General features: G+C 37.2%; 1 protein-coding gene across 2 annotated transcripts in view; it reads left to right on the top strand.

Annotated features, from left to right (window-relative positions):
* The window catches only part of tbc1d22b (TBC1 domain family, member 22B), a 54,033-nt gene that overhangs the window by 11,311 nt on the left and 21,725 nt on the right, over positions 1-20,997 (top strand). For both annotated transcript variants that reach the window (XM_026269100.1, XM_026269101.1), the window contains 6 exons: positions 1,173-1,340; positions 3,923-3,993; positions 7,674-7,802; positions 10,033-10,098; positions 11,427-11,541; positions 18,489-18,595. In XM_026269100.1, the coding sequence (XP_026124885.1) occupies positions 1,173-1,340; positions 3,923-3,993; positions 7,674-7,802; positions 10,033-10,098; positions 11,427-11,541; positions 18,489-18,595 (656 nt within the window). The remainder of the gene's footprint in view (positions 1-1,172; positions 1,341-3,922; positions 3,994-7,673; positions 7,803-10,032; positions 10,099-11,426; positions 11,542-18,488; positions 18,596-20,997) is intronic.

Here is a 20,997-nt window from a genome sequence, read left to right as displayed (position 1 = left end):
ACCTAATTACTGTTTGTTATATGGCTGGTATGATGTTTTTGAATGTCCAATCACAGACTGTATGTTAGTAGATATGTCCAACTAGCCTTTTCAGTTAAGGATTAGAAAAACAAGTAACAATTTGGCTGTCTATCCTTTTAAAAAAAAAAAGCTAACTTGAGTATATACAATTTTGTTGTAAAAAAAAAAACGTATTTTGTAAGATATTATTTACATTTTTAATATCGGTTTTCTGTTTTAGTATACTGTAAGATATAATTTATTCCTGTGATCAAAGCATATGCTGATTTATTATCAATGCTGGAAACAATTGTGCTCATTCATGTTTTTGGAACCTGTGATACTTTTTTCAGGATTCTAATCTGAATATAAAATAAAATGAAAATCGGCATTTATTCAAAATGGAAAGACTGTGTTACAATATACACTACCTTTCAAAAGTTTGGAGTCAGTCATTTATTTTTTATTTTTGAAAAGAATAAATACTTATGTTATGTTATGTATGGGTCAAATGGACAAAAAGTGATAGTAAAGACTCGTATTGTTAGAAAAGATTTTAATTTTAAATAAATACTGTTCTATAACTTTTTATTCATAAAAGAATTCAGAAAGTATCAGTTTAAAAAAAGAAAAAGAAAAAGAAGCAGCAGCACAACAGTTTCCAACACTGATAATAAATCAGCATATTAGACTGATTTCTGAAGGATCATGTGAACATTCAGACAGAAATGACTTACATTTTAAAGTATATTAAAACAGAAAACCAATATTAGAAATTGAAAAAATATTTCACTATAATTGTTTTTCAGTAAAAAATAAAGCCTTTATGAGCACAAGATACTCCATAAAAAAAAAAAAAAACATTAAAAATCTTACTGATCAGAAACTTTTGAACGGCAATGTATATAATTAATAAATAAATAAATAAAATTCATTAACATGACAAAATATGTAATTATATTTTGTTAAAACAACCAAATGTGTAAAAAAAAAAAAAAAAAAAAAAGGTGTGTGTAAAATATATATATCCATGTTAAATAATATTTATTTATTTATTTAATAGTACCTTAATTAAAAAATATATTGATGTTATTTAAAAAAATATATATATTTTTTTAATGATATATATTTTAATATTAATGTTAAATGTTTTTATTTTTTGTCCTGTTTAGCTCGTAATACCCTGCAAAAACAGCAGTCACTTCCTGTGCGGCCCGTTATCCCATTGGTTGCCCGCATTTCGGACCAAAATGCCTCAGGAGCTCCGCCCATGATGGTGAGAGAGAAGACTCGATTGGATAAATTCAAGCAGCTACTTGCCAGTCCCAACACAGATTTGGGTAAGCTTTAAAATGAACAATTAGAGATTTGTGCAAGCATTACAAGAAAAACAAGGGATAAGGTCTGTTTTCAGCAGGATTATAAAAGTGGCCACTTGTGGGTTATCTGTGTAAGATATTAAAACCCATCCATCAGAGACCATCTCAAAACAGAAACCCTCACATGTGTTCACACCTCATTCTCTCGCCTGCTTTACCGCCTCTAGCTGAATCTCTTTGCCAGGTGAGACAGTGTGGGATGGCAGAATGCATGAAAACAGTCCATGATGTTATCCTAGTCTTCCTGAATTCACGCTGAGAGGCCCTTCTGTTCTCTCCACGTCCTCCAGCCAATCATCTCTTCGAGAGCACCTGCAAGCTAGCAGAACAAAAACAAGTTCTGTGTCTGCCTGCGCTCATTTGTGCAGCTGATGCTATAAAGATGCTATCAAAGAGACTCACTCTTCTTTGCTTTATAACTAAGTTTCAGCCTCTGCAGGCTCTGAGCTTTCTGAGCGACAGGATGAAATCACGGGGGAATGAGAACCATCAGTCATTCGGGGGGGGGAAATAATGCGTAAGCACTTATGAAAAATGCACTTGTGATATAGTTGGAGGGGCTTCCCTGCACAGTGTTCTGAGTTCATAATAGCTTCTGAGATCTTTCATCATTCTGCTGTCATATGACGGTTGGCAGGTGTCCAGTGCCATTAGTATTTTAGGAGCGCTTGGATAGCGGTTTCGTGTTTGTTCTAACTCAAGAACGACCCAGGAGCGATCTCACCAGATGTTTCTCAGCAAGTCCTTAAGTTTCCATGGACGTTTTAACATTCACGGATCACAATGACCCAGAGGGCTTGGCGGGAGTCCACAAAAACAATCCTTAAAAAGCGGTTTAGACTTCAGCACCTGGACGGATCGATGATATCTGGTCTAATGGCATCCACCTGTGATGTAATGTTTACTTCATAACAATGACCAAAATAAGTAATTGAGAGCAGTGGAGTTGAATCGAAGCTCCATTCGATTAAAAACTAAAAGGACCAGACGGAGAGAATGGTTCATATTTACTGTGATTCATCTGGTTGATTTGACAACAGTTATCTTTGCTCTTTAATGTAAGACTTGAAAAGAACAATGCAATGGACTTTTTTTTTGTGTGTGATTATTGCAAAGGCAGGAATCATAATTGTGATCAGTCGCACTATCATGTAACTCGTCTTGATTTGTTTACTGATACTTTGCATGTTAAGGAGACATCTGCTTTTGTAAGTAATTGGAGCCTTGGGGCTATTTTGGCTTGGTGCTGGTATGAAAACCGCCTAGCAACCACACAGAATGCCCTAGCAACTGCATGGCAAGTTTTGCAAGGACACATTTTTTGAAGAAATCGGACTGTAACATGAAACAAATAATAATACTCTATTGTGGAATTTAGGAGTTTTCTTTGTGACATTTTAATTGTCTGTTTTCAATTGTCCAAAGTATTTAAATTCAGTAGCTCCTAAATCTCTTTGTTTTGTTAAATTAATTTATTTTTATTCAGAGACATAATAAAAAAGAAAATAAACTGCCAAAATCATCTTCTTAATCAGTATTTGTCTTGTTTTCCAGTCAAACATACTTAAAGCAAAAATATTCACTCGAGAAGCAAAACTGTGTAAGATATAAACCTTATTCATAATATATTATTATTGAACTTAATAATATGTCTTGAATTAAGTTTCTTTTTCCTTACCCATTATCAAATATTTTCTCTCGTTTTAAACCTAAATCGATCGTAATTTGAGATTCAGAATTCAAACAAGAAACAGCCAGTGTGATAAGAAATGTAAACTTATTTTAGGATACTTTCTCTGAACAAATCTTGATTTGCAATTTTCCTTTTCAAATAAATGTATTTTCTTGTAAGTGTGTTTAGATATTTTACTGGAAATTAAGACAAATACTGATTAAAAAAATAATTTTAATGGTGCATTCGGATAATAACAGAATTGTGAAATAAGGGAAACCAAGCTCAAATAGTGTAGTTCAGATGAGCCGTATGGAAAAACAGGACAGCAGGCCACGACACAGATGCTTTTTAAGCTGTTTGCCTAAATGTGCTCTCCAGACATCATGCTGACATCCCAAGCCATTGCTCCATCACCTGTGAATCGTCAACTTCCCAGCCATTACTTTAAAATCAATCTGCAGTTATGGCTCGCTGTCTTATTGGAGTTACCATAATTCAAGGTGGCATGGTTGTGAAAACTCTGAGTGTGTTTGCTAATTAAAAAAATAATAGTTTATTGATTATGTTGATTGAACTATAAGTTAGTGTCACCAGTCCTGTGAAGGCAGACGAATGTTGATTTAAAGCATGATTTTCTCTCACCGCATATGAACAAACTCTTAATACATGTTTTAACTGCTGATGTACTTTAATTCCACCCTCCTGCTCCTGCAACTTTACTTTGACATTGTGGCTCCACGTCCAAACTGCAGTATGATGTGTCCTCAAAGCATATGTTCACCTCTTTAGCTATGAAACAACACAGCAGTTGTGCTACTGAAGTATTTGTCATTTTGGATTAACTTTGCAACGTGTTTTGTTCATACAGAGGAGTTACGGAAGCATAGTTGGTCGGGAATCCCTCGTGAAGTTCGGCCAGTCACCTGGAGACTCTTATCTGTAAGTATTTACCACTACTGTTTATTTCATGTTCATTTTAGCTTGCTATTCAAACAAACAGCAGTGCGATGACAAGAAAAGATGTGGAAGGAAAGGACTGAAATATGTTGTGAGATGTATTTTAGCTTACATTGTTATCATGGACACATAACCACTAGACCTTGGTTTCAATGCCTAATTATTACTAATATATCTTAATATATGTTTTCTTTTCTTGGTGTTGGGTTTGTTAAATATGTTTTGAGCTTCTTTTTTGAAATTACTTGTACGAAATGCAGCCAAATGAATATTCAATCGAATGAATAATACAAAAATGGCGTAATAAACTATAGTTTATAAAGGAAAATATTTGTATTTTTTTTTTTTATTATTATAAGCCAGCATAACAAACCTGCAAGCATTTTAGTTCTGCATAGGCTGCACAGAGAGTATAAAACTTCCACACCACTTTCAGTTTAATGTGCATTATTGATTTGTTTTGTAATATTGGTTTTGCTGAGCACTTAATGTCAGCAGAATTGAGACTGTCATCATCGGAGGGGTAGAGTGGGCCGCTGTGTAGTGGCTTTATGTGGGCGGATGTTCGGAGAATGCTTTACAAGCCTCATTTGCGTTTCTGGCGAATGCTTACACAGTCAATAACACACACCTCTGGGCTAAGCTGTACAAGCAAATCCCAACCCAGCTCCTCCAAGCTTTTACTGCTTCATGCATTGTTTGCTAGGGGGATTAAATGGAATAATTCCATATTTATACAATTACAGAGGTTGACGCATGCCAAACGTATGCTAATGTGACAAACACACCCCAAAAAACATTTTAACTTTTTTTCATATTCAAATTGTGATCGTAAAGAGCAGCAGTTGCATTTTGTTGATTTACATCACGTTTGTGTTACGGCACCAAATGTAAACGTTTCCAACGTCGATCCTTGATTTACAGCACACAAACCTCGTCAAGACCTCCTCGGAATCGCATTGGAAAGCCGTTTTAAGATCATTTAGATTTTCAGCATGGAATTTAATAGCCGTTATTAAAGTTTTGAAGGGCCGATGATGGGGCGAATCCAAACGAGCAGAGTTTGTGCACTTATTATTCGCCTGAAGCAACAGACGTGAGCTGCATCGAGTCGGATTCTGAATGTACGTTATCATTTATGTGTTCAAGCGCTCTGCAGCTCTGTGTGTGCTCATTAAAACAAGAGTTGAGAAACAATGGGAGGGGAAGGCACTTTTAAAAACACCATTTTCTGAAACATGATGGAGAGTCATGACAACGATCTAACTGACAGTTCCACGCCTCCACGTCTGCTCTACAAATAGCCTGCACTTGTTGTCTGCTCTTTAGGGAATGATCTGTAGCTAGTAAGTATGTACTAGCACAGTTGCATCCTGTCTGTGTGTTAGTTTAGTAGCTACATGATTAGAAGTTTCTCCCAGAGTTGTGGCTTTTTTTTTTTTCTTGACTTTTGGGATCAGAGGCTTGTGTTCTGTTTTTTTCAAGTGTGTTTTTTAGTTAGGCAAGCATCACTATTATTATTGCTCATACTATACAATTACAGTGGCATGCGGAATTTTAGGAACCCCTTGCAGCATCTGTGAAAATGTGAATAATTTCCAAACAATAAGAGAGATCACACTAAATTAATGTTATTTTTTTATTTAGTACTGTCCTGAGTAAGATATTTTACATAAAAGATGTTTGCATATGGTTCACAAGACAAAAAAAAAAAAAGATAATAATGCTGAAATTATTAAAATAACCCCATTCAAAAGTTTGGGAACCCTTAGTTTTTTTTTTATGGTTCTCAGTTTAACTGTTCAGAACAAACAAGGGACTCATGCACAACCATCACAAAACAGAAAGACAGTCGTGGATCATTCAGGTAACCACACACAGTATTAAGAACCTTTTTGGAAGTTTTGAGCTGGTTCGCAAATCATTTGAGTCAGTTTGGGGTTCGCGAATCATAGCTATATATGGATAGGCATTTTTAACTAATTTAGTAGCTAGTTCTAATTACGTTTTCTTAGGGTGTTTAGGTGTGATATATGAACTCGTATTTTTTGTTTCAATGATGTGACTTTTAGCAGTATCAAGTATATTCAAAAACTAAACAAATCGTGCCTAAAAAGTGCACACATTTTTATTTATTTAATTTAATGTGTTTAATGTTTAATGTGCATCTCAGAAAATGCTTTATTTAAAACCCCAATTGAATGGCACTTAAATGCACTTAATTCATCTGTCAACTTTATTGTCATTGTTCACAGTCTCAGACAGAGAAACAATGGGTAATAATTAGTGTTTATTTTTGATGTATGCATTGCATTCTATGCATTTAAAAAATAACAATATTTTGATTTCCTTTTTCTAAAAAAGGAAACTAAGTTGTTAATTTTAAGATGAGTCTTATTTTTCTCTTGCATAATTAATATTGCAGGATCGCGAATCATTTGAGTCAGTTCGGGAGTTCGGAGCGAGTTCACGAATCATTTGAGTCAGTTCGGGAGTTCGGAGGGGGATCGCAAATCATTTGAATCGGTTCGGGAGTTCGTAGCGGGATCGCAAATCATTTGAGTCAGTTCGGGAGTTCGTAGCGGGTTCGCGAATCATTTGAGTCAGTTTGGGGATCGCGAATCATTTGAGGCAGATTGGGAGTTCGCAGCGGGATCGCGAATCATTTGAGTCAGTTCGGGAGTTCAAAGCGCGTTCCCGAATCATTTGAGTCAGTTTGGGAGTTCGGAGCGGAATCGCGAATCATTTGAGTCAGTTCGGGAGTTCAAATCGGGTTCGTGAATCATTTGAATCAGTTCGGGAGTTCATTTTTTTGTGTGTGTTGTGGACTAAATGTAAACATCTTTTATGTACAATATCTTACTCAAGACAGTACTAAATAAAAAATAACAATAATGAGAATAATTTCTGAAGAATTATGTGAGTAATGATGCTAAAATTTTTTAGCTTTGCATCACAAGAATAAATTACATTTTAAAATGCATTAAACTAGAAAAGTTATTTTAAATGGTAATGATATGTCACAATGTAATTGTATATATGATTTTTTGTATTTTAATCAAATAAGCATTAAGCAGCTACTCAGAACATCTTGGCAACTGCCTGGCAATGCTTTAAAAAGCATCCGGACACCTCTGAACCACCCTAGCATCTAAATAATAATGCAGTTTATGAACTTTATTTTTCATTAAGGCACTTTGGAAGGAAAGCATTTGCTAAGAACTTAAATGAAATGCAATATGTCTGATTTGCTTCTCTTATATGAAGCCTTTTAAAAAGTGCCGTTTGTATGAGCAGCACAAAAAAGCCAGTAGCATAAAATCAGTTGGATCGTATTCTGAAAGACATTCACTAAACATCTGACTTCAGCATGACAAAGAAGGTTGTCTCACTGAAATGATACAATATGTAGATAAAAAAAAGAAAAACAAGATCAAAAGCTTATTTATTTACAACATTTTTTTTTCTTTCATGGGACTACAGTATTGAACTGAATTTACATACTGCTGTTTTTAATATCTTTTAGTTTGCATTATTTATAGGTTATATTTTGGTTACAGGGCAAGATACACTTGGAAGACATGAAGAATGTGGGTGTACAAGAGTTCTGTTCTGAACACTATTAAATTAGCATTTTCTTCTTTCCATGTGCTTTCTCTCAGGGCTATCTTCCAGCCAATAGAGAGCGAAGGGAACTGGTTCTCCAGAGGAAGAGGGAGGAGTATTTTGGCTTCATTGAACAGTATTACCACTCCAGAACAGATGAGAATCACAGAGACACATACAGACAGGTAAATCTCAACCCAGCCTGCTTCTGAATATGTTCCCAAAAAAGAACCTGATTCTGATTCTCCATGATTTCCAGGAGTAAGAGAGCACCTTTATCAGTCCACAAGTGTTCAATGATAATTTTAGTTAAGGATGTTTTAGGTAATGTTTTGCCGAAACACTTTGGAGTTTACTGTGTACGTTAATATATGTAGTGTCGATGTACCATACCATGGTTTCTGTTATTACAGACTGCGTGTAAACAGAAAATGCATTGTCTGATCTAATGGACAGGATGTCACGAATGCCAACCATAGATATTATGTTGAAAGCAACCCAGAATATTTGTTCAAATGCAGGTTGAGTTAGTTGGAAAACATTATAATATGCAAACCTGTTTTCTGTAATGGCATGAATCCAGATAATGCATGGGGGAATTTCAGTGGAAAAGGATCTGATAAGATCGTTTCCAAGATTACAGATCTTTTTTTTTTTTTTTCAATTCTAAATATTATTTGTTGTAATATCTGTCCATTTTGCTGTTAAAGGGCTGAATTTAGTGTTCATACTGCACATCCCTCAAAACTTTCAGATTTTTGTGAACATGACAGTAAACGTGCTTTATTTGATAGGGCTTCTTTAAAACTTCAGTTTGGGGTCGGTGAAAATCTTATGCTCACCAAGGTTACATTTAATTGGTAAGAAATACTGTGATATATTATTCTAGTTTAAAACAACTCTTTTCTATATGAATATATTTTAAAATGTAATTTATTCCTCTGATGCAAAGCTGAATTTTCAGCAGACATTACTACAATCTTCAGTGTCACATGATCCTTCAGAAATCATTCCTTTTGTTTTTGATTCTTTGAATAATAGAAAGTGCAAAAGAACAGCATTTATTTGAACTAAAAATCTTTAATTAAAACATTATTAATGTCACTTCTGTTCAATTCAATGCATCCATGCTAAATAAAAGTATTCATTTCATTACAGAAGAAAAAACCTTCTAAACTGAACTTGAGATTGTCACATATCTACTGCTAATTACTTCTGATTTGTGGTTTGGCAGACACTTCAATCCATTAAGAGCAATCCCTCTGGAGCAGCCTGAGGTTAAGTGTTTTACTCCGAGGATCAACGGTTAAAATTCACAAATCGATCCTTGTGGAGTTTGAACCGACAACCTTTAGCCCAGGGGCCTTTTGTAAAACACTTGCATAGATTTCATCCTAGAGGATGATTCTTTCATGAATGGAACTAATCTGATTCTGTAGTTCAAGTGAGTCAGTGATTCATTTGCAGAGATTGTCAGTGAATACTGTTGTAAAAATCAGTCTGCTCCTCACACAAACCTCATAGTATGAAGAAGACTCGTAAACTTTAGATTTTTGGGTGAACCATTCTTTTAACCACTAGGCTACAGACGCAGTGATTTAGTCAAGGTTACACCTGCTTCTAGAAAGCTATTGTAGTAAAACACCCAGATTTTGTCCTGTGTGTTATTAATGCGGGCGGAGTGGGGCGGGATCAATATTCTTATGGGCTGTAAAACTCAGGTTAATGGTGCAGGACTGGTAGTCGATTGCTATGCGCTGCCTTCTCTCCTCTCTTGTCCGGTTCCTCGGGGCTTGCTGGCTCCCAGCCCCTCATTTTGTCTACTGCAATACAAATCGGACACAGACCTTTAAAAGGATTTATATGGTCGTACAGAACCGTTGGACTGGCCCCTGGCTGTCTGGGCAGAAACACTAAATGACCTTTTAGTGTGGTCACAGTCTGAGAGGGCGAGGAATGGCGGTGAATACGCGCGAACCGCACTTCGGTGGCCTTCGAGTGACCTGCATTACTACAAAGCCATTTCGTCAAGCATGTGATGGAAGTAGAAATCGAGAGAGAGAAGAAAATAAGAGAGAACCGGATGAAAGCGAAGGGTCGCCACCTGTATGTGCGGCTGGACGCTGCGCTGGTCGCTTTCCAAGTGAATTCATGCAGGTTTTGTGTGTAGCTTGTTACGAAACCAGATCGATAGCGTGTGCAGTTTGGGCCCTGATGGGTTTCCTCCATTTAGTGGAAGGGAAAAGGCACATGTAACTCAATTTAGTGCTCTTGGGCCATATTGATTTAATCTCTTATTTTTTCCCCCGGTCACCTGTGTTCCTGACGTGCTGATTCAGTAACTGGTTTGTGTTTGTGGGGGTGTATATTTGAGCTTACCTGTGTACACCTGTGTGTGTGTGTCTCTCTCCATAGATTCACATTGATATCCCGAGGACGAACCCTTTGATTCCTTTGTTCCAGCAGCCGCTGGTGCAGGAGGTAGGTGATCGTCTGAGGCACCAACACCTGAGTCTGGCTGCACAGCGCACCTGTGACAGACCCACCGGCGTCATACAGACGTCTGATCTCACACAGCAGGCATTACACACTTCATGTAATCATAAAGATAAGATAAGAGAGTGAATCACACACAGCCATGTCCAGGTCACTTTACACCCTGAAATCAAAAGAGAATAAAAAAGCTGAATTTTAGGATTATTTTTTATTGTTTTTATTATTATCATTATTTGCATTGTTACAGTTGTTTGCTAGACAAACACATTTTGTCATAAATTATCACTACCTTTATGCATTCATTTTGAACTTCCTTTTTTTCCCAGTTGTGATTGAGGACATATCATTTAAAATATAAAATAGCATGAAATATGATAAAGACACATTCTTGAAATATTTCATGAGATTCGTTTAAGAAAAGAGCTTACTATTCATAGTTTTTGCTTTTAGAGACAATCACATTTTGCTCCCATAATCATTATCATTATGCTACAGAGATGGTTTGAGTTTCCATGTTCATTTTTCTCAGCGGTGATTGTCAATAGATTCTAATTAGCTGTAATATGGTGTTTTGTTTTGGGTTTTTTTTTTTTTTTGGTTTAAAACGAGCATAAATAATTATGCACAATGAATTTGAAGCAAATTATTCTTCCAGTTCTCGTGTAAATGATGATTTAATGCTAAACAATTTGTATTTCTTCTGTTTTGGGGTGAAGTATGACCAGGGAATATTCTTGAAAGGTTTCATGAGATTCACTCAAGAAAGAGCTTACTATTCCATATCAGTGTTTATTTTTTATTTTTATTTTTTTCTTGTCAACATAGTGAAGCAGTTTAGTTTACCAGTGTTCAGTTGTTTCAGCTACATTTTTTTCCCTTGTCATATTTGTCAACAGCATGTTTTAATTAAAATGTAATTATTGTCCTGAGCATTTTTCTCTTATTGTCTTTTCGTCTCATTTGTGTCTTTTGGTTCGGTTGATAAAAAAAAGGCAATCAAAAACCTTTCACCACTGAACAATTGTGTCTGTAATTTCGTTGATGTTCTGGAAAGATGTTGCCAGCATGCCTTGGTTTAACTGAGCTCACCAGCAGGGGGTGCTGTGGTGTTTTTAACTTCTAGAGGACTGTGCAACACTTGTAAACCAGAAACCAGAAGGAACAGAGCACTTGAAATGCAGCTGCATTTGGAAAAACGAGTATCCGAATGAGTGTCAAGAATGAATTAAGCAACATCAATTGTCAAAGGTTTTCACAACAATCATACTTGTGTTGAGAAATGAATCATTAAGAGCTATTATCTTGTTTTTCAGGTGTTTGAGCGGATCCTGTTCATCTGGGCCATCCGTCACCCCGCTAGTGGATACGTGCAGGGCATTAATGATCTGGTCACTCCCTTTTTTGTGGTCTTCCTCTCTGAATTCGTGGGTAAGTGTTTAATAAACTTCCGCGTGGATCAGTTGGTCCGTCTGACTGATTCTTCACCTTTCACCTTTCTTTCGGTTGAGCACATCAGATGTGTTTGCTCCACTAATAGCGCATTGACGTGTGTGATATGCCAGCAGAGTCCGAGAGATGCAGACGGGCCGGCATCTGACAGATGATGTCGGAAAATGGTTGTGTAAATGTAAACAAGCTGACAAAATCCTGTGAAAATGTCAGACACAAAAATACAGAATATCAATTATCGTTGAAAGAAACTCTGAAGGGTAGACCGTGAGAGATGGAGAAAGAGACAAATGGTGAAAGAGGCAGACCGATGGAAAGAGTGACAGACAGAAACAAAGGGAGATGGGAAGAAGATGGGCAGAGAGCGAGTAGAGTACCCTTCTGTCCATGTGATGGACAGAAGGGTAGACGGAAGAGAGGGAGACAGTGATTGTTACATCCATCTGTCTATCGTTCTAGCATTATCTTTCTATTATTCTTTCTGTTGTTTTAGCACTCTGTTCATCTTTTTGTTGTTCTATCTATCATGCTGTCTGCTCTATCAATTGTTCTGTCCATCTATTGCTCTATCATTCTATCTGTCTGTCTATCAATGGATGGTTGGATAGAGGGAGAGATGAAGAGGGACAGAAAAAGACTGGTCCTCATTGCTATTCTCCCTCCACCCGGCGGCCTTCCCCTCCCTTCCATATTTATTTCCTGTCCTCTCATGTGAAGGTTAATTACTTATGGATAGTTAAGGATTACAGAAGAACAATAGGAGGCTCATTGATCTCTCCGGTGTGCCGCTGCTGCAATGTCACCAGTGCAAACACCGGGACATACCCACAGATTACCTGGATCACCAATCGATTTCTCTATTTCTCCCGTGTCTGTCTCTCCCTCTCTCTCTCTCTCTCTCTCTGGCTGTCTGCCTCGCCCAGCGCCCTCTCTGTCTTTTCCTCATCCCTCTGTTCTTCCACAAAGCTCATTTAGCGAAAAGCAGATTTTTCATACCGGCGCTTTCGTGTCAGTCTGCAGGGCCTTTCTATCTCTAATTTGTTTTTTGGCTCTGTGTGTGTGTGTGTGTGTGAGTGAGCGACTCAATGCCGCAGGTTGAATGAGCCACATTGATCGGCTGGATTTAAGTGTTTACAGAGGTTTGCGAGGGTGCCGAGCACACGGTGAGGGGCTCGACCCCGCCGGTCGATACATCTGAACGAACTTCATGATCCCAACACGCTGCCAGCGGGAGATAAAAGAGCGAGGTTAGCGCTCTCCCTGTGACGCGGGTTACACCCCCGTCGTCGAGGCCTCGGGGCGAACGCAGGCTGTAACGGCTTCGCCTGCTCTCATACGCAGCGTTTTGCCAACTTTCGCTGCGCTGTTTCTCTTGGCTGGCACGCCTCACTGGCTTTCTAGGGCTCCTCTGCAAGCTTTTTAACTTTCTGCTGAGACCGTCCTCCGAGAGAGACGGTGTAGGAGAGTATTGGCGCTTCGCATTTAGCTCAATATCAGCGAGTAGCGTTTTAAAGAGTAGCCGGCAGGAAGGAGAGTCACGGCGCCCTTCGGTTTAAAGTGTTGGTATTGATGCGCCGACGAATTTGAAGTGGAGAGAGAGACGTGGCCGACAGTGAGGGAATATTCTCAAAGGGTAAATCATCACATTTATCCTGACAGACAAAGAGGACAGCGGGGAAATCTCCTCTGTAAAGCATCAATGCCCTGTCTCCGTCTCTCAACTCTCACTCACACACACACTTTTTTTTATTACTGAAGAGGGTGTGTGATATTCTCACCTTATTATTTATTGGCTTCCTGGTTTTATGGACTGTTATTTGCGCCATTGAGGTGCAGTTTTAGTGTTAGATGGATGGTCTGGGTGAGACAAGTTTGTGGTTTGGTGGTGGTGGTGGTGTTGAACAATAAGCCACAAGAGAATAAAATCACAAAAGCACTGCTTTTGTGGCTTGGAAATGTAAAAAAAAAAGTAAAAATGTTCATATAACAACAGTATATCGTAAACTGTAGTTTTTTTTTATAGTTGTCAAGTGACATGGCTATTTAAAGGAATTGTTTATTCAAAAAAATCACTCACATGTAAATCCAAACCTATATGACTTTCTCCTGTAGAAGAAAACCGAATCAGTGAAAAATTAATGGGTCACTCTTTTCCATATTGGCAGCTGGAGCATTTCAATCTAGCAAAAAGCACCATAGAGGTAGTCCATGCTACTTGTGGACTATATTCCAAGTCATTTAATAGCTTTGTGAGATTGAAATATCAACTGAAAATATTCTCCTTCAGTTGTTGCGACTGGACCATTAAATCAGTGAGTTAAGCTTAAAACCTCAAGGCCAAGTTTGGTCTGAATTTGTGATTTTGTGAATGACTCATTCAGAGCAGCTTTGTGAACTGAATTTGTGGTTTCTTGGTCCTTGCACACAGAGTCTGAAATTTTCGTATGTATTTTCTCGTATTCGTCATCATAAACGTTTGTCACACATGGAAACCTTACACACTGAATCAGATGCATATTGATTAATCCGTTGCGAAAATATTAGCAATAAAATAGGCTACTAAATGGAGTCTTCGAGCAGTGAGGGTGATTTTGTTCTTCTCGCTGCTTAAAAAGAGAAAAAAGGAAATATTTGGTACATCAATTTATAAAATATAAAGAGAAAGGGGAGTTCCATCTCCTTATAAAGGACTGCGATTATCACGGGCAATTCAACATTTATTTCAGGATGTCAGTGGCTCACTTTGATGCATTGCTAGAGATACTAGAGCCACATATAAAAACATACCACTAATTTCTTTACCGTGCTTTTTGCTGTGAGACAAAGTGGTTGAACTGGACAATCGTCAATCTGGATTTTGGCATTACCTTATTTGGTGGCTCTGAATTGTCAAAACACATCTCAAAATGCTTGCTATGGATGTGAAAAATGCAGAAAATTTAATCCGATCCAAAAAAAAATTATGACGGACGATCGTTTTGGAGATAATGTGTAAAAATTGACACAACGTGCAAAAGTTTCGAACGAAAAATTCGGACTCATTGTGCAATGGCCTTTAGTGTTAAATCTGAGCAATATGACATGAGGGTAAAATCACATTTTAATCCAAATCTGTATGACTGACTGACTTCTATGAAAAAGATTAAAGAATGAATCTGGCACTCTTTTCCAAACATTTGGCAACTGGAGCTTTAAGTTTGAAAAAAACACCTTAAAATTTGGCTTGTGCACTATATTCCAAGTTATCTGGTTTTTGAGTTTGAAATTTATGTTATTCAATGAAAGTGAAAAGTGAAAGTGAAGTGACATTCAGCCAAGTATGGTGACCCATACTCAGAATTTGTGCTCTGCCTTTAACCCATCCGAAATGCACACACACAGAGCAGTGAACACACACACACACTGTGAGCACACACCCGGAGCAGTGGGCAGCCATTTATGCTGCGGCGCCCGGGGAGCAGTTGGGGGTTCAGTGCCTTGCTCAAGGGCACCTAAGTCATGGTATTGAAGGTGGAGAGAGAGCTGTTCATGCACTCCCCCCACCCACAATGAAAATCTTCTTTTCCAGTGGTTGTGACTTGATCATTAAATCAGTTTGTTGAGCACAAGGGTTGAACCAGATTGGTCTGAATTTGTGATTTGTTGACCATTTAAGGCCAAAGTACACTTTGGTTATTACACATACATGAGGGTCTATGTACCGTGCACGTGATGCAATTTTCATCATCAGAATAGTGTACTGTACATGCAACATCCAATTGTGTATTTTGTACACACAGATCGCCCATGCGCATTGACTTGGTTTTGCACTTTCTCTAATCAGTTGTACCAAAACGATGGCCCCTGACTGATGGTTCATAGTAGAAAACAAATTTAAAGAGACGGAACAAAAGAAAGTAGCAGAGACAAAAATAAAGTATACTTTGGGCTTTTTTCAGAGCAGTTTTGTGAACTGAATTCTGAACTGATTCATCAATGTAATTGGTTTTGAATCAGACATGGCTACTTCCCCTAATGAACATGGCAAGTAGAGCTAGGGTGAATGCCAAGATTATTTTTGTTTATTATGGTCTATTTGTCCACACAAAAATGTTATATGGCTTGAAAGATTTGAAATAAAGTGCACGAGTCCTATTAACCTCATTTTTTGAAATGTCTGAAAGCTCTAGTCCCTGTTTATTGCAATTTTATGCAACATGGCAACCTGTTCAACTCAAATTGCTCGTGTTGTTTACCACAGAAGTCATCGTATGAGTTTGGAATGAGAAAATCATGGATTTTGGGTGAACTACTCCTTTCATAAAGAATTCAATTGATGTGCAGTCTCCAGGTGTGCGCCTGTCGGCATATTTTATAAACGGCTTTGAACATGGCTCATCCAATCCGCTTTTAGAGTTTGAGCTCTATAATACGGATCATTTAATTCTCATCCTGAGACATGGAGGAGCAACTTAAATAAGCAGTAAATTGTTTCACGAGTTGCAGACTTGACTCATGATTATTGAATGATCTCTCAGGTCGCTTATAATCACACATGGCACAATAACACCCTTTTCTCCATGGGGTCAGAGAACAGGGTGGCAAAGCCTTTCTTTGTGCCACAAACAGGATTTCTCCTGCATTCTCTAAAGCCGCTTTATGCAGCAGCTCTCTGTGTGTGTGTGTGTGTGTGTGTGTGTGTGTGTGTGTCCGAAGCTTTGGAGTGATGTGGAAATGTGGAGAGCTAAATGGATCAGGAATCTCTCCAGTGCTGTAGCCAGTGACATATGGCTCGGCCCATGACCGGCAGGGCACTGCATGCTTCATTTGTGGTCAAAGAGGGCTATTTACTTTTCTTTTCCAGTTTTTTTCCCCTGCCAGCCCTTTCCTGTCATTCTCCATCCATCTTTTTTTTACTTGAGTCCCGTCCGGGCTCTCACTCGGCCCCACATCAGCTGTTCTTCCTGCTGCAATGCAGAGGTTTACTGACAGTTTGAGCAGAGAGGTTTTGCCGGTTTTTACCTGCTACCAGTATGGTTCACATTTGTGTGCCACATTTAGTAAATACAGATTTTTTCTGTAAATTGTTTATAAAAAGTGACTTGATTAATTAAAGGTTTTCTTAATTAACAGACTCCATGATTCACTTCTAGTTCTAATTTTAGATTTTTTTTTGTCAGAAATAATATGCTTGAATTTTATAATTATAATATATATAAATTATAATTATTATAAAATTCAAGCATATTATTTCTGACAAAAAAAATAAAAATATTCTAAATAAATCTAAATATGTTCAAAATGTTTTTAGATATTAAACAATTTAATTTTTAATTTGCATCCTCATCTTTGTTATCTAGCTAGATAATGTTCTCTTGATGACATTTCAATCAGCAAAATGTTCAACAGCAATGTTTATCACAGAAAACCAAATGCATTAGTTTGCAAGGCATAAAAATGTGCATGTGATCAACAAACACAAGAGGAAGTTTATTTTTGCACTTTTGCATTTTCATTTGGTGTAATTACTTGCATAGAAAATATACATAACTCAAAAATCTAAATTCAGACAACATTTACTCACCTTTATTTCATTCCAAACCTGTATGACTTGCTTTTGGGGGTTTTCAGAAGAAAGTATGCTACCATTCAAAGGTATTGGATATGATTTATAAGCTGTTTTGGAAAGTTACTTCTACTCATAAAGGCTGTATTTATTTGATCAAAAATACAGTAAATCAGTAATATTGTAAAGTATTATTATAATAAAAAAAAAAAAAAAAAAAAAAAAAAATATATATATATATATATATATATATATATATATATTTTTTTTTTTTTTTTTTTTTTTTTTTTTTTAATATATTTAAAATGTGATTCCTGTGATGCAAAGCTGAATTTTCAGGAGTCATTCAGTCTTCATTGTTACACGATCCTTCGGAAATTTCTTGCTCAAGAAACATTTCTTATTGTAATCAGTGTTGAAAACCGTTCAAGTGCTGCCTAATATTTTTGTGCAAACCATGATACATTGTTTTCAGGATTCTTTGATTAAAAAGAACAGTATTTCAAACAGAAATCTTTTGAAGCATTACGAAACAAATGTCTTTGTCACTTTCACTAATTAAGTATTCATTTATTTTGGGGGGAAAACGTACTAATGTAGAGTATGGAGTACTGTTTACAGTCAGTTTGATTTTGTCTCTGACCACAGACCTCAGCAGAGATTGTCAGCATGGTCTTCAGTTGAGTATCTACGCTCGTTCGAGAGCATGTATTCTTCATTGTGTATTTGACCTTGGATCTGACCTCCTTCTTATCTATATTTCAGCTCTCATGTACCGCAGTAACAGTCGCGTGATTGACTGAATTGCTTTGGCGATGCGCAAGCTGCATGCAAACATGCCTAGAGCTCTCTCTCTCTCTCTCTCTTTCTCTCTTTTTCTCTTTACTCAGTGCTTCATCAAAATATATCCTTGTCCTTCCTTCCCCTTCCCAATCCCTCCATCCTTATTAAGAAAAGAGCAAGAAAGAAAGATCAAGATATGGAGGACTACATTAGTTTTGCGGTGGGTGAGTGGAGTGTCACACAGAAGTCTCTTGCAGCCAGGTCTGGCTCTCTGGGGCATAATGTGTGTATCAGCATCATTTAGCACATACTGTTTAAAGAGTCGGGAAAGGTCATAGCTGCGAGGGGAAGCCTGCGGTGGGAGGGAGAGGGACGAGGAAGTGGGCTGATGAATGTGTTGAATAAAGAATGCAGTTTGCCAGCTAATGATCTAATGGCTTCATGGTGTCTGTGCATACGATGCACGTCACACACCAGAGCTGCTGTCGCCTGCAAGAAAACACAGACTGCTGAGAACGCCTGCAGCATGTGTGTTGGTTTGGTCTGCTGGTGACCGAACATGAATGTATGTGTGTTTTGTGTGTCTTTTTTCCCTTAGAGGAAGACGTGGAAAACTTTGAAATGGCAAGCTTGCCTCTGGATACACAACGAAACATTGAGGCCGACAGCTTTTGGTGCATGAGCAAATTGTTGGATGGGATACAGGTATTTGTTCCACTTGTTTCCATTCAAAAGTAGCCATTCATTCTAATCGTTTTTTTTTTTTATTGATTTTTTTTATTTATTTATATATTATACTATTTTATTTTAGTTTGAACAAGCAGTTTATAAATCCTAACCATTTAATTTCAGAATTTTTTTTTTTTATTGCTACTGTTAATATTTTTTATAATTTTCTAAGAACATTTATAAATATGTTAATAAATGTATACTTGGGTTTAATTTAATTCATGTCATTCATGTCTGTTACTTTCTTATCTTACTTTCTTATTCTAATCCCTTTTATTTTATTTAAAGGAAGCAAAATCAAAAATTTCTGTTTCCTTCTCCTCCTATAATAGTAGTATTCAAAATAATTTGATATTTTTTTGTTGGTGTACTGTTACAAAATGTTTTAATAATTTTCATATTTAAATTTGTAGGTGCTCCGATTGATCGGCTGACAATCGCAATCGGCCGAAAATCGCAAACTTTAACCTTGTTTAAACCATTCAATGCTCACATGTTTTCCTGAAGACTGTGCGCACTCGCAGCGCACACACACAAAATAATGCCAGGTTCACATTACTCTTGTTTGAGGTGCATATTTTTTCCGCGCTCATGTTAATGGATTAAAGTGTTCACACTGTACACACGGTTGTGGTCTGGCAGTGCGTTTAGGAGCGGTGCGTCTGCAGCAGTGCAGTGATAGTTTTCACACATAGTCTATTTTATGCTGTGCTACACGCGGTAAAAACCTTGCGTTGTTTGCGGTAAATATAAAAATGCATTGACACAAAAATGTAGTAATTACGCCATAACTGCATACAATTAAAGTCTACTGTGCTTTACAGTGCATGATCAAACATTTAGGTGAGATAAATATATATTTTTGAAAAAAAGGCCCCCCTCCACCCCTCAGATTAAAAAAAAAAAAAATCCTCACAAGAGTCGCCTAAGAGAGGAATTAATTTTCAAAAATGAAATTCAGGGCCTGAATATATGTCTAATAATCTTGATTGGATCATCACTTTAAATAATTCTACCTGATATAAAGAAGTCCTTAAAAAGCTTTCTGTGATCGGTGATCAGCCTCAAAAATCCTGATTCCAAAAATCCACATTTCTTTTGATTTGAATGTCATCATCATCTTATTTTTATTTCTCTTCTTTTAGTTCTTAATAATAATTATCCCATTCTTCACAAAATTCAATTAAAATACATTATGCTCCAGCAGAGCTACTGCCATTAAGACAGTAATGGTAATAGTTTTCTCCAGGCATTAGACCTTCTTGGTCCATCTGCAGTTCCCTGAGGACAGTATCTATTCGGTGTCTTTTTATTAAAACTAAACCCTGTAGTGGTCATCCTATCCTTTCGTTCTTTTCCAAACGCCAGTGACAAGTTGAATACAATGCAATAAAAGAGACTCTCTGACGGACAGAAAAAAGGCACTGTGCTTAAGCCCTAGAGGATAAGACACTTACCCGCATAGGGGAGAGAGAGAGACAAATAAAACTTGGAGAGAAATCTTAAGCTAGGGGGTTTCAGATCTTTGGCTGTGTTCCCTTGAGAAGGGCCCTCTGTTAGAGCGAGGCGAGCATGTGAGGGCACTCGTCTGCAGGCGGGAGTAAGGGTCAGATGCAGGCCGCAGTCAGGTTGTCCCGTGGGCTGCTCTGTGTTGTGCTCATTGGCTGAGTGGAGCCGAGCTGAAGGGCAGAACACATGCACGGATCAGAACACAGAATGTGTCTTCCTATGCAGTCGTCCCCCAGGGCTAAAACATGAACCGCAGCACAGCAGACGGCCACTGGCCCTTAATGACCCACAAGGGATGAGGAACAGAGATAGAGAGACGGAACAACATTAGTTACGAAACAACGATGAATGTGACAATATTGTGCCCACAGTTCCTACAGTTAATCACCTGATACCAAGCCATGCATCAGAGGTGTCCTTCAGTAACTTGCTTTTTATTTCATTTTATTTTATTTTTTATTTTACCATTGTTGTTACTGTTTTTTCTTCCTTTATTTTATTTTATTTCTCTCGATTTTATTTTATTTTACCGTTGTTGTTTCGGTTTTCTTTTCTTTTCTTTTTTTTCTTTTCTTTTCTTTTATTTGACCATTGGTGGTACTGCTTTTTTCTTTAACTTATTATTATTTTATTTTACATTTGTTGCTACTGTTTTCTCTTACATTTTATTTAATTATTTTATTTAGGTTTTTTTTATTTTTCCACAAGCAGTTAATAAATCCTAACTAATTGATTTCACCCTTGTCATTACTGTTTTATTTTTCTTTTATTTTCTTATTTATTTAATTTTATTAGTTTTTATTTAATACAATTATTTAATACAATTTACAATAAAACTCTGCTTCTTTTCAACCTTGCAACTCACAGCC

Source organism: Carassius auratus, chromosome 8 (assembly GCF_003368295.1).
Source record: "Carassius auratus strain Wakin chromosome 8, ASM336829v1, whole genome shotgun sequence".
Lineage (NCBI taxonomy): Eukaryota > Metazoa > Chordata > Actinopteri > Cypriniformes > Cyprinidae > Carassius > Carassius auratus.
This window is presented reverse-complemented; position numbering and strand designations above follow the sequence as displayed.